This window comes from Arachis ipaensis, chromosome B3 (assembly GCF_059453495.1).
Source record: "Arachis ipaensis isolate K30076 ecotype BB chromosome B3, ASM5945349v1, whole genome shotgun sequence".
In the NCBI taxonomy this organism is placed as follows: domain Eukaryota; kingdom Viridiplantae; phylum Streptophyta; class Magnoliopsida; order Fabales; family Fabaceae; genus Arachis; species Arachis ipaensis.
In genome coordinates, this window is record NC_142438.1 from 39,931,370 (window position 1) to 39,945,516 (window position 14,147).

At 31.4% G+C, this 14,147-nt stretch overlaps 3 protein-coding genes across 3 annotated transcripts; all 3 read left to right on the forward strand.

Annotated features, from left to right (window-relative positions):
- Window positions 1-792: 792 nt before the first annotated feature.
- LOC107630343 (glycosyltransferase BC10) lies at window positions 793-3,194 on the forward strand. The gene is made up of 2 exons (XM_016333443.3): window positions 793-1,517; window positions 2,432-3,194. Exons 1-2 carry the CDS (start codon window positions 954-956, stop codon window positions 3,080-3,082), a joined length of 1,215 nt encoding a protein of 404 aa, XP_016188929.1. The 5' UTR covers window positions 793-953; the 3' UTR covers window positions 3,083-3,194.
- A 3,336-nt stretch (window positions 3,195-6,530) lies between these two features.
- On the forward strand, window positions 6,531-9,342 carry LOC107630344 (protein SAR DEFICIENT 1-like). The gene is made up of 6 exons (XM_016333444.3): window positions 6,531-7,246; window positions 7,338-7,987; window positions 8,075-8,235; window positions 8,323-8,517; window positions 8,615-8,717; window positions 8,802-9,342. Exons 1-6 carry the CDS (start codon window positions 7,155-7,157, stop codon window positions 8,993-8,995), a joined length of 1,395 nt encoding a protein of 464 aa, XP_016188930.1. The 5' UTR covers window positions 6,531-7,154; the 3' UTR covers window positions 8,996-9,342.
- A 4,274-nt stretch (window positions 9,343-13,616) lies between these two features.
- LOC148570377 (uncharacterized) lies at window positions 13,617-13,928 on the forward strand. The gene has a single exon (XM_088507013.1). The coding sequence runs from the start codon at window positions 13,617-13,619 to the stop codon at window positions 13,926-13,928; it is 312 nt and encodes a 103-aa protein (XP_088363139.1).
- The last annotated feature ends 219 nt before the right edge of the window (window positions 13,929-14,147 follow it).

The following is a 14,147-nucleotide window of genomic DNA, read 5'->3' on the forward strand; positions in this document are numbered from 1 at the left end:
TTGTTCCCCTAACATTCCCCATTTCTTTTTTACCTTTAGATGATGGATTGTATGATTAGATTTTGATATTTATAAAAGTGTTGTTTTTGTTTAAAGTGTGGCTAAATAAATAAACCACACTTTTAACCAAAGCATCTTCATGAAAAGATATTTTTGCCATCTTCATCGTAGTATCCACCTTATAAGGAATTTTTAGGCTAAAATTTTTTTATATAAAAGTAAAATGAGTGATATACTTTAACATGGTAATTTTTGGTATTTTTTAAAATTGTGGGAGTACACAAATTTTGTGTTTAAAAAGTTGAAAAAAATTCAGAATACACAAATGGGAGGTCCGATTTGTGTTAAAAAATTGAAAAAACTCAGAGTACACAACTTGAACCATACGAGTTCTTTGGTAATGAAATTTTGGTTTACAAATCGCATGGTCCGATTTGCAGCTGATGGAATTTGAAATCTGGAATTCGAACCCTCTGTGGTAATTTTTTTTACATTTTGAGGAACACAATTCGCAGAGTTTGAGTTCTGCTTCCTCTTGTCCCACAACGAGGTGAAGCACCCATCCTCCCTATACGCGAGTCTAACACTTCCTTTGTTTCCATATTCAAATTAAAAAGGAGAATTTTTAACTATTTTTCTTACTCTAAAAATAGGAATATACGATGCTTGATTACCGAGGAAATGAATAAGAAAGGCTATTATTATTTTATTGATACTGTATTTGAAGATTAGAATAAGGTTAGGAGGTGACGTCAAGTAGAAATACTATGGTTTGACAGTGAATTCAAGTATCTAGATGAGTTGCTTTGCTCATATCCGGTCAAGTCTGATGGTTATACTTATACTTATTGTATTTGTATGTAGACCCGTCCACCACCAACATCCTATTTCTTTGTGTTATGATCCCTTCTTCTATTCCTTGCTGCTAATAATAAAAGTCAATCAATAAAAGTATGAAGAATGATAATAAGCAGCATGATCAGCACGAGCAAGAACGTCGTTCCCCTGCAGCAGCAGTAGCAGCATATGTGAGGTTGTTTTTGAGTGCACAACAACTCCATCTATTCAACTTGTTTTCCCATCTTCTTCTCTTGGCCTTTGGATTCATCATAGGGATCACACTCGCTTTCTCTCTCAACGGGCAGCAGCTCCTTCTCCCTTCTAATAACAATAATCCTGTTTTTGTCAATAACAATAGTCAAAGCGGGATCAAGAGAGATGGGTTGGGGAGTTTCTTGATGGCAGGAAAGGAGGCAATAATGCATGACATGAGCGACGATGAGTTGTTGTGGAGAGCTTCCATGGTTCCCAAGATTCGGGAAGTGCCACTCAGAATCAAGCCTAAGGTAGCGTTCATGTTCTTGACGAAAGGACCTCTGTATTTGGGTCCACTGTGGGAGAGATTCTTCAAAGGAAACGAAGGCTTCTATTCAATCTACATCCACTCCCATCCTTCTTTCAATGCTTCTTCAGTCCCCAAAACCTCCGTTTTTTATGGCCGCAGAATTCCAAGCAAGGTCAGTCCTCATCATACTCTTATTCAATAATCCTTCATCAAATTCAATAACAATCATAATTCATAATACCATCGTTAATTGTTTTCTAGCAACGTACTCAAAGGGCAAGATACGATTGATTGCAAAATGCAAGCACGTCGGCTCCATTTTTAGGACACTAGTCTAATTAATTACACATCTGTCATTATCTTATAACAAATAATTGCTTCCTATAATAAATTTAAAAACGAGCAATGTTGGGCAGCACCTGTCCGAATGAACCCTAGAACTAGAAGCCACTTCTTATTTCTTTATTTAATAGCTACCTAAATTTCCAATTAGAGTTGAACACGTACATTATTAAGAGTATAGTATTCTGCGACGTACGTCAGAGGCTAACATTCGGGGTCAGCATACTTGTTAATCGAGGATTCCGTGAGAGATTAAGCCATCAGCGGATACCACCTAACCCTCCCATACCTTTAAATAGCAATTAGCAAGCCCTCTATTCCTTATATGTTTATTAAGGACATTTACTTAATTACTCCTGATTCCCTTGTCTTTCTCGTCAGAGCTGCTTAGTTGCTTCAAGAGGTGAGCACGCACGCACTTGATCATTAGCCATGCTTTTCTTTGATTCCACTCCTTTTGATTTGTATAGTTTGGAGAAAAAATTCCATTCTCTTCGGTTTCCACACACTACAACCACATGATTTTTCATAATTCCATTATTCTTCCTACTTTGGCATGTGATGCTGTATTTGAGAGCCACAAAAGTGAAAATGCAAAAAGAGGAAAGAATAATTATTACAGACTAACGTGTTTATTATAGAAATTTAGGGGAATACACAAGCTTAAGGTATGCTAATTAATCTTGAAAATACTATGTGCAGACTAAAAATCAGTGATAATATATTTTATGAACATGATGGCAGGGGGTAAGGTGGGGTGACTTCAACATGGTAGATGCAGAGAGGCGTCTACTAGCAAATGCGCTGCTGGACATGTCGAACCAACGGTTCGTTCTTGTATCGGAGTCATGCATCCCTCTCTTCAACTTCTCAACCGTTTATGGGTATCTTATGAACTCATCCAAGACATTTGTGGAAGCCTACGATCTTGCGGGGCCCGTGGGGAGGGGCAGGTACTCCCAAAGGATGAGGCCACTGATCAAGCCGTCTCAGTGGAGAAAGGGGTCCCAGTGGTTCCAGATAGACCGTGCCCTGGCACTGGAAGTGGTCTCGGACCGCCAGTACTACCCGGTGTTCAAGAAGCACTGCAGGTACGGCGGCTGCATTGCCGACGAGCACTACTTGCCCACTCTTGTTAGCATCAAGTTCTGGAGGAGGAATGCCAACAGGACTTTGACTTGGGTTGATTGGTCAAAGGGCGGGTCCCATCCATCCAGGTACATGAGAAGCGATGTCACTGTTTCGTTCTTGAAGAGACTAAGGCATGCAACCAGATGCCGCTACAATGGCAAGACCACCAATGTTTGCCACTTGTTTGCAAGGAAGTTCATGCCTCACTCTCTCGATAGATTGCTAAGGTTTGCTCCCCGCTTAATGCACTTCCATTCTTCTTGATCCTTTTTTATTTGTAATTCATTATCATTGTAACATGTTATTACGGAGAAAGCGCCTCATAGTTTCACTTCTGTTTCCTTTCATATATATAAATATAACAAGTTAAGAACCATCACTGTCAGTTTTGTACTATATGCGTGCTCTGCGGCTCTGCCCTTTTTCGCCGAAAATGTTGTGCGGCCATTGGCCAAAAGCAAAAGAGTAGTTGAATTGAATGAGGGGGCTACCTGGCCCCTTAAATAAAACAAACAAGACGTGTTACGTTCTTCATTATCGCTTTTGAACTGAAAATTACAGTTAAAACTAACAAATTTTTTTATAAGTTCAATGCAATAATAAGTCAGTCAAAATCAAGTTAGCTCTCTTTTTGTTCCTTTTTGTGAAAGGGCCGCGTTGAGCGTGTGCTACGTGGCCTACCCACTCTGTCGTTGAACAATTTACCAAGGAGCAATGCCATATTTTATATTTTCTACTACTATTTCTGATCATCAACCGAGTACACCACTTGCTTTTGCACTTTTAGTATAATTGGAAATAAAAATTGTGTACACCAAAATCAATTATCAATTTATTTGTGTATACATATACGTGTGGTTTAATTTATTTTCAATATATATTTGTATTTTAATATGTATTTTATACTGGTAACTGATTTTGATGGCTAATTTTAGTGTACACGTAACATTACTCAATTGAAAAAATAATAATAATTGAATCTTTTAAAAAGATATGTCTAAAATAAACATAATAATTTTGTATTTATTGAATGTGTCATATTTTTATAAACCATTAAATTTTATTAAATATAAATCAAAAACTAATATAAAAGAAGAGTATTAATAGACAATAATAAATATAAAATATACTAAACGTCATTAATTCATAAATAAATAAATAATTAAATATTTTTTAATATATAATATTTTAAATAAAAATATAATCTTTTATTTTTAAATAAATATAAAATATGTAAATATAAAAAATTTTATTTATTAGGATCAATTATCATGCAATAAATTTTGTAATATTAAAAAATTATATTAAAATAATAACCTAAACTGCAACATAAAAATATAAAATAATTAAATCTTATTTTATATTTGTCATAATATTAATTAAGACAATTTACTATAATAAATATAATACAAACCAATTTGATCAGAATACACAAAATGAAAAATGCACAAAATGGAAGAAGGATACTAACATATATTTTTTTCATAATCTATGTAAACTGCAATAGGGGTCTTGCGATTTACGAATACACGTGATCCGCTACAGAGATGTCGCGGTTTACGGATGAATGTAAAATGTGCATAAACCGTGAGAGAGATATAACAGTTTATGCGTTAGTATAAATATATTGAAGGGGTCTCGCGGTTTATTTTACAGTTTAGAATATTATTTTAATATAATTTTTTAATATCATAAAAATTTTATTACATGATAATTGATCTTAATAAATAAAATATTTTTATATTTATATATTTTATATTTATTATTTAAAAATAAAATGTTATATTTTTTATTTAAAATATTATATATTAAAAAATATTTAATTATTTATTTATTTATGTATTAATAACGTCTAGTATATTTTATATTAAAAATAATATATTCTATATTTATTATAATTTATTAATATTCTTTTTTTATATTAATTTTTAATTTATATTTAATAAAATTTAATAATTTATAAAAATGTAACACATTCAATAGATATATCTACTGAAAATTTAATAATTTGTAAAAATGTAATACATTCAATAAATATATATATCTACTGAAAATAATTTATAAAAATTTAATATTTAAAATTTAATATTTTTTATTGTGTTTATTTTAGACAATTTGTAAAAATGTAATACATTCAATAAATATATATATCTACTGAAAATAATTTATAAAAATTTAATATTTAAAATTTAATATTTTTTATTGTATTTATTTTAGACATATCTCTCTTGAAATACTTTGTTTCGGATTAAATTGTTTCTGACAAATGTATGTATAAAAGAATGAAGACTTTATTTTTTTTGGTGACTCATGAAGACTTTATTTGAATAGAAGTATATATCTACTGTATTTACATTCCATTATTAATTAATGTGTCTTAAATAATTAAAAAAAATCCACCTTTAAGTTAGTACAATGTAATTATCTTCATAGCAACACGAGAATAATCGTCGGTAAAATGAGCTCGAACAGCGTATAGTTGAGAACAAACGCGCATTGGATCCTTCCTAGAAGCATGTGGTTTTTTTTTTTTTGGTGACTTGAAGCATGTGGTTTGACTAAACTGGTAAACGCAAAAAACATATATAAAAGAAAGCAAATTATTGGAAAATTACTAGATTATACATAAGGCAGTAATAAACAATTTTTATAATCTTTCTGCTTGTATTTGCCGTCGTACTTTGGTGCCACTCTCTGCTTATTAGTTATTACAAAGTTAAAAAAAAAAAAACCAATAATATTAAGATGACAAAAAAAAATCAAAATTTATTTTATTTAATATTTATTAATTATTATAATATTAAATAATATAAATTACAATAATTAATAAATATTAAATAAAATAAATTTAGTTATTTTTATTAATTTTTTATTATCAAACATTTAAAAAATAAATAAATAAACTGCTTATTATCGTTTTGTTTTACATATACGGTATGCAACTAAAAAGATCATTGTATGCTTTTGTTAGATGTGAAATAAATAAATTAAAAAAAAAAAAGACCACAATTGGTGTTTTTATACGAGATGTTTAAACAACATTTCCTCTTTTCTATTTAAAGAATATATGTTCGTTTCTTTTGCAAAATTAAAATGACTAAACTACTTTTAATTTACTTGACCTAAATATCTTTCAATAATTATTATAATATAATTATATATAAATTAGTGATTATTGTTTGATAATAATAATAATACATATTTATTATTATTATTAATTGGTTGATTTAAATATAACATAAAACATATAATTATTTTTCTGATTTAAACAGTAATATTTATTTTTAATATTTTATCATTAATCATCAAATATATAAAGATTTTAAGTGAAGTACTTTTAGAACAAGTTAAAATATTTTATATTATGTGATGAAATATTAAAAATAAATAACTTTTATTACAATAATGAATTTATTTTACATTATTATTATTTAAATCAACCAAATAATTGCTACTAATTTATATATATAACAATAATAACTAGGGAAGGATATTTTGATCAAATAAATTAAAAAATGTATTATTTTAATTTTATAAGAATTGATTATGTATTTTATAAATAAAAAGAAAATATCTTGTTAAATAAATGTCATTTTCTCGTAAGAAAACAAGCATAACTTATAAGTCATCACATCAAATAACTAACACGTACACTTGACTTGATCACAATTAGTGCTCCGAATCAAAAGATTAATCCTCTTTTGGTGATGGTACCTCTCACTTCATGCATCAAGATATATGGGATTATTGACGGTATCGGCGGCCACTTTTCACTTTTAGCAAGCAATAATCTGCTATGAATCTGATGGTATCAGATTACATGTGATTATGTGAATGCTGGTGCCGTTCAATTTCAATCCATATAACTCTCTGGGTCCTACACTTTTACCAACCTTTTCAAATTTGCCTAGCTTACTTGATGATTTTTAATTTTTCATATCATATACACATACATACAGATAGTAATATTATATAGTATAAAACAAAACTAAACGAAAATATTTGAGGTTGACTTCTGAAGCGAGTGTTAAGAGTCAAAGTCTTTTTTACATGGTATGATACGAATTCTAGGTAGCTAATTTTCTTGGCTATTTCCTCCTACATTCCAAGAACCTGCTTCTAGTATTTCACAATAATTCTGACCGGTATATATAGAAATATACTCGAACTCCTCTCTTTCAGTTATCATCCACACATACACCTTGCTTCATCTATTCTCTTCCATTCCAATATTTCCCCACATACATCACTGCAATCTGTCTCTAATTCTCTCCAGTATATTTATATAAATTCCTGGTGTTGAGAAGAAATTAAATAATAATAATAATTGTCATCAATGGCGTCTAAACGGTTGTTTGACGATTCTGATAGAGATGCAGAAGAGGCAAGCGACAAACGCATGAGACCGAATAGGCCTTCTCTTGCTTCGTATGTTTATTTATTTACTAGATTGAATTGAATAACATGTTTGATGAACTGAAGTTAATTAATAATTAGTAATTGTTAATTGTTGGCACAGGATAATAGGGGAAGCAGTAAGGGTGAAAAACATGCAGAGCCTGTTGTCAGGGTTGGAACCTTTGCTAAGAAAAGTGGTAAATGAAGAGGTGGAAAGAGTCATAATAAGACACCGTCATGGAAGTAACTACACGCGCTCCCCTTCACTGAGAATTGAAGCGGCATCATCGTCATCATCGGAGCAACCACCGAAGTTGCAACTCATGTTCACAAACGAACTTTCCCTGCCCATATTCACCTCAAGCAGAATACTCGACGCACAAGGGAACCCCATGCAAGTGATTCTTGTTGACAAAACCAACAATGATCAAATGGTTCGAACAAGCCTTCCCTATCCCGTAAAGCTAGAGCTGGTGGTTCTTGATGGTGATTTTCCCGGCGAAGAATCGTGGTGGAGCAGCGAGCAGTTTAACAGGCATATAGTGAAGGAGAGAACAGGGAAGAGGCCCTTGCTCAGCGGAGAATTGAATCTCACCATGAGGGATGACATTGCACCCATGAATGGGGACATTGAGTTTACCGATAACTCTAGCTGGATCCGTAGCAGAAAGTTCAGAGTTGCTGTCAGGGTTTCTCCCAACCAACAAGGTGCTATCAGAATTCGTGAAGGCATCACTCAAGCCTTCGTAGTTAAGGATCACCGTGGTGAATGTGAGTTCTTACTCCATCCTCTTTCTATTTCCCTTCTGAAAAAGAATTTGTGTGCTAATATAATTCTTGTGTTTTGATGGTCTCAAGTGTACAAAAAGCATCACCCACCAATGTTGGACGACCAAGTGTGGCGCCTAGAAAAGATCGGGAAAGACGGAGCTTTCCACAAAAAACTCTCGGCGGAGGGGATTAATACAGTCCAAGAATTCCTCAAGTTATCGGTTGTTGATCCTCAAATGCTTAGAAAGGTATAACAATATTCATTATTGTCAAATTAAATAACTTTGTAATATTTACATGGATGAATTAATGAGTAGTATTATGTGTACGATCAGATATTAGGGATTGGGATGTCGGAGAAAATGTGGGAAGCGACAATAAAGCATGCAAAGACATGTAACATGGGCAACAAAGTGTATATGTACAGTCATGCTAATTATACCATCTATCTGAGTCCTATATGCCAGTTGATTAGAGCTGATATCAATGGCCAAATCCTGCAAGGCCGAGACCTAAACAGCTACAATAGGGTATGCATATCTATCTAATTAATTAATTATATATATTATCAAGCAAGTGTTTTAATTTATTCTTGGACTTTGATTTGATCCCATAATTCGCCTGCAGGTGTATTTAGAGAAAATGGTGAGCGAAGCATATAGCAGATGGAATGAGTTGGAGGAAATTGATCAAGCCGTTTTGAATGATAACGTTGCTTTGTTAACACAAGGTATGTTGATGACCTGGCATTTTACAATTAGATAATTCTTTCATGGATTCAAACTGATTTAATCAATGTATATGACTGAAATAGGGGAGGAGCAATTTGCAAACAACCATGAAGCGGCAGCAGCTACACTTGAATATGATGAAAGCAAGTATTTTGGCTATGTGCCAAGCAGTAGCCATAGCCATAATAATGAGTTGCCAGACTGGGAACTGAATGCCATGGCTTACGGCTTCTCAAAGACTGGAGCTTCAACTTCTGATTCTGAGTGGCCCAATTGATATTTGGATTTAGACCCCTACCTACTGTATATATGCAACTTCTTTGGCAATTCAGTAGTAACCAGTTAGAAGTTTTGAAACCCATAAAAAAACTAGCGTATAGGTTTAGATGGACTAGCTAGGGTGGTTCAACACTTCAACCTGCCCTTATTGGGCCAGTGTTGCACTCCCTCTCTAACCCAAGCCCAAGCAAAAGGATAGTCTGACTTGTGTCCAGCACCAGTGGTAGTCTAAGTCCAAGTTTGACTCTTGATTATGAACCAGTATTTAATTTGTCATGTTACAATTGTCCTTGTTCCTGATCACTTTTAGTGACATTGCTTATTAACATTTAAACCCTTAACAGATATAGTTGAGAGTATTTTTAATCGAGTATTTTTAGGGTATCATTTTTAATATTTTTAAGAAGAGAATTAATTTAAAATTAAAATTTATATTAAAATTAATTTATGAAATAAAATCGGTATAACCTTAAAAATATATTATTATTACATTGATGAAGAATTAATAAAAATGAATCACTCATATGATTATATTAATAAAATAATTAAAAATAGGGTAACGTATACTTTTTATTTTTAAAGTTTCGCAAAATTTTTAAAAATACTCCTAAATTTTATTTTGTTTCAATTTTGTTCCAAAAATTTTCAATTTGCATCAAATATATCCTCGACGGCTAAATTTTCAAAAAATGCAAGACCAATCTAATAATAATACATAAAAATTATACTTGATTTGCTTGTGTTGAGGGTTGTTCTTATGAAATTATTGTTGAATTGGTCTTAAATTTTTTGAAAAATTAGCTGTTAGGGGTATATTTGATACAAATCGAAAATTTTTGGGACAAAATTAAAACAAAATAAAACTTAGGAGTATTTTAAAAATTTTTATCAAAATTTAGGAACAAAAAGTATACTTTATCCTTAAAAATAATATAAAATTGGTTTAATTACTCTATTGGTCCCTATAGTTTTGCGAAATTTTCAATTAGGTCCCTATACTTTTTTTCCTTTTAATTGAATCCTTGTACCAATTTTTTTTTAATTGAGTCCCTACACTTTTTTTCCTTTTATTTAGGTCTTTATACCAATTCTTTTTTTTGTTAGGTCCCTATAATTAAGCCAATTACTACTAAGAGGGACTTAATTGAAAAAAAATTAGTGTAGAGACCCAATTAAAAAGAAAAAAAGTATAAAGACCTAATTAAAAAATTTTACGAAACTATAGGACCAACAGAATAATTAAACCTATAAAATTCTAACTGAATTAAAACTAAGTATTGAAGGAGCGAATTTCACTTTTAATTTCAAATCACTATTTATGACATATAATCTTACAAATATTGTTATAAGACCCAAAATAAAATTAAAATTAGAACTAGCATTACAGATACTCTAAGTTTTCTGAAATTCTGGTTTTGGGATCCTAGAAGTATCCTAAAATTAGTTTTAATGTATACCAAAATAGAAAAGGTAAATTATCTTGAAACACATCCAATCTAATTTAATATGATTATAACATAAAATGTCAGATATGGACGCAGTCAGTATGTGATGTGGCACTAAAAGAAAGATTTTAAATATCTAATACATATTCATTAAAAGAGGATTTTAGTAGTGAAATTTTTACGTGTCTCCAACAAGAGTAATTCACAGTGGGAGTTCATACAGTGATCTTTTTTTCTGATGATCATATATGCTCCTTCTTTTTTATTCCCAGTTTCTCTTCCCATCCTCTTTGCTTTGATCCTCTTTCAATACCTTCATTAATTTTTATTTAATTCCATCTTCTCTTTTCTGACATCTTTCTTCTCTAACTTTTTTAATGACCCAATCACATTCTTCATTCATCGTCGTTATCGTATTGTATACCGATATATTTTTAGTTCAATCACAAGGTGTTGTCCCTTTTTTTTTCATTGATCTTTTGAACTATTACAAGCATGTAGATATGGATACATTTATTGGTCATTTTATGATGCTGAAGCAAATTTTCATTTATCTAATTTATATAATTTAATGTATTTATATAATTTTGACTAATACAGCAATATGTATCCTTTATATATACACATTCATCTCGGTTTTTGTCCTCCCTACCCTCTCCTCTCCCTGCATCTCATTTATTTATTAGTCCTCTTAGAGTATTAGTTACTTCGTCGAATGTCATGATTAGCCGATATCTCAAAGCACCATCTTTTTACCTTAAGCTTAACCCTGATATGATTTATGTTTCTATCTATTATTTTATATATTTCTTTGTTTTTGTATCATCCATTACATTGTACTGAATTTTTTATGGTCTATTTTTATTAACTCCATTTTGTTTTAGGACATGAGTGAAATGCTTACACTGTTTTTTAGGAACGTAAAGGATGAGTTTTTGAACACTATACCTTAACATTTCTGAGTATATCAACCTTTGTCTCAAATGGATACGTTGATATAATCTTAGAATATGCAAACATCCCCGGTTGTAACTTGTAGGCAGCATAACAAAATTCCTCCATCTAAAACCAAACTTAAATTTAGTTTGTCTACTATAACTATTGAAAAACTTAAAGTAGAATATTCTATTAGTGAAAAAATCGGAACTAATTATAATACGAAAATGCTAAATATGAATGTACATGTTATATGGTTACATGACAACTACTCAATTGGATGACCTAATATGGACAACATCGTATACTTAATTAGGTCACACTAAAAAAAGACAAAATTATCACAAAATAGATCTACTAATAAAATGTCCGAAAGAGCACAGATTCATAAAGTATATATAAAAAAAAAATTATCCATCCACTTGTATAAAATTTGCAAAAAGAATTTACTCTTATATAAAATTAAGTCCAAATATAACTAAAACACACGATGTCTTTCTATATCAACATGAACCTCAAATAGAAAGAGTGATAAAACCTTAAAAACACAAACAACTCTTTAGTTATCGTGTTTAAATGAGAGCACAAAATTGCCTATGTTGTTACAATCAGGTAGGCTTTTTCAACAATTTTTAGTTGATGCATAGACAATGATAAAGGTTGATAGGCTTAATTTTTTCAGATTCAACCAATATAAGTTAAGAGTTGAAAATTATAAAGTCCTACACGAATCATTTACTAGAGATGAAGCTGATGCTATTGTCACTGGCCAACGTATTTTTCTTTCGAGTAGCTTTACTGGAGGTCCTAGATACTTGTTTAACAACTGTAAAGATGTATTTGCGATATGTAAGTATGCTGGCTACCCAAGCTAATTCATAACTATCACAAGCAATACCGAGTAGACTGAGATTAAAAGATTGCTACAAAAAACTAGTTTACAAGCACAAGATCGGCCAGATTAAAAGATAGGCACATTACTGTTGAGATACCTGATCAAAGGTCTAGGCCTAAATTATATGCAGCAGTGGAGAAATTCATAGTTCATGGCCCTTGAGGGAAGTACAACAAGGATAGCCTGTGCATGATTAATGGCCGTTGCAGTAAATTCTTCCCTAAGCATTCCGTGTTAGGACCATTACTGATGAGGTTGGTTTCCCAAAGTACAAGAGGGTTGATGTTGTACTATAGCAAAGAGGAACGTTTTGCTTGATAATTCATACATTGTTCCTTACAATCCATGTTTGTTATTAAAGTATGTTGTCACATTAACGTCGAGTATACATGTTAAACTTCTGCCATTAAGTACTTATTCAAATATGTACACAAAGAAAATGACAAAGTCACTACATCATTCTTTCAGACATCGGATGATGGTAGTGGAATGCAAGTTGTTGACGAGATATGCAACTACTATGATTGCAGGTATATATCTGCGAGTGAAGCAGCTTGAAAAATATTTGGTTATGATATTCAAGTGAAAGAATATGTTGTTATTAGACTTCCATTTCATCCATCAAATGAGTATCCAATTATTTTTAGAGACAACGAAAGCATAAAAGATGTAATTGAACGTGCCGATGGAAAGCTGACTAAACTATTGGCATGGATGGCTGCTAATAAAAGATATGAAAATTGGTAGGACTCTTACATATAGTGAGTTTTCAAATAAGTTTGTATAGAAGGAGGATCATTCTATGTGGGTTCCAAGGAAGATAGGCTTCTCAATAGGTAGGCTAAGCCATGTACCACATGGTAATAGTGAAGATTATTACTTAAGACTTCTACTTAACATCCAACGTGGTTGTAAAAGCTTCAAAGACATACGTACAGTGAAACGGGTTTCGTATAGTTCTTGTAAAACATATGCTATGCACTTAGTCTCCTCCAAGACGACAGAGGATTTATTGATGCAATTCTAGAAGCTAGCACGTGGGCTTCAGCTAAATACCTTCGTGGACTTTTTGTTGTTTTGTTAATCTTAAATACACTTTCTAGACTTGAATATGTTTGGGAAACATGCTACAAATATTTTGCAGATGATATTTTGTTTGAAATGAGAAGGAAACACCATAATCAAGGTAATGTATACAATATGTAGTATCCTAAATTTATTTTACACTTTAAGACATTATTGTCTTACAATATCTGTGTTCTTTTGTATTTCTTTCGGATATAGAGTTATGTTTAATAGATGAATAGATTTTGAACCTCACTCCTATAAAGATTGAAGAATAAATGCAAGCAAATGGCAGATCACTTAGAGATTTTAAAACCATTCCATACCCATGTGAAGATAATATTGATGGTTTAGATGATAGAATGATTATTGATGAGCTTAATTTTGACCGTGGTATCTTACATTCACAATGCAATGAGTCAAAACAGAAAATGAATGATGAACAACACCATGCATTTGATGAGATTGTTAAGGTTGTTCAGTTAAATTTAGGTGGATTCTTCTTTGTGTATGAATACGGTGGAACTGGTAAAACATTTCTGTATACAACATTTTCAGCTGCAATAAGAAGCAAGGGTGATATTGTGTAAAATTTGAAAACAAGAATTTACTCTTATATAAAACTAAGTCCAAATATAACTAAAATACACAATATCTTTCTATATCAACATGAACCTCAAATAGAAAGATTGATAAAACCTTAAAAATACAAACAACTCCTAATACAATCCTATATATCTCGAAAAAAAATCTTTCAACCATGACCAAAATTGAACTCCTTCCCTCTACCAGAACTGTTGAATACCTTA

Coding starts and splice junctions, on each gene's coding strand:
- LOC107630343 (XM_016333443.3), top strand. CDS start 954: ATGAAGAATGATAATAAGCAGCATGATCAGCACGAGCAAGAACGTCGT. Junction 1,518..2,431: donor GCCGCAGAATTCCAAGCAAG/GTCAGTCCTCAT, acceptor ACATGATGGCAG/GGGGTAAGGTGGGGTGACTT.
- LOC107630344 (XM_016333444.3), top strand. CDS start 7,155: ATGGCGTCTAAACGGTTGTTTGACGATTCTGATAGAGATGCAGAAGAG. Junction 8,236..8,322: donor ATCCTCAAATGCTTAGAAAG/GTATAACAATAT, acceptor GTGTACGATCAG/ATATTAGGGATTGGGATGTC. Junction 8,718..8,801: donor CGTTGCTTTGTTAACACAAG/GTATGTTGATGA, acceptor TGACTGAAATAG/GGGAGGAGCAATTTGCAAAC.
- LOC148570377 (XM_088507013.1), top strand. CDS start 13,617: ATGCAAGCAAATGGCAGATCACTTAGAGATTTTAAAACCATTCCATAC.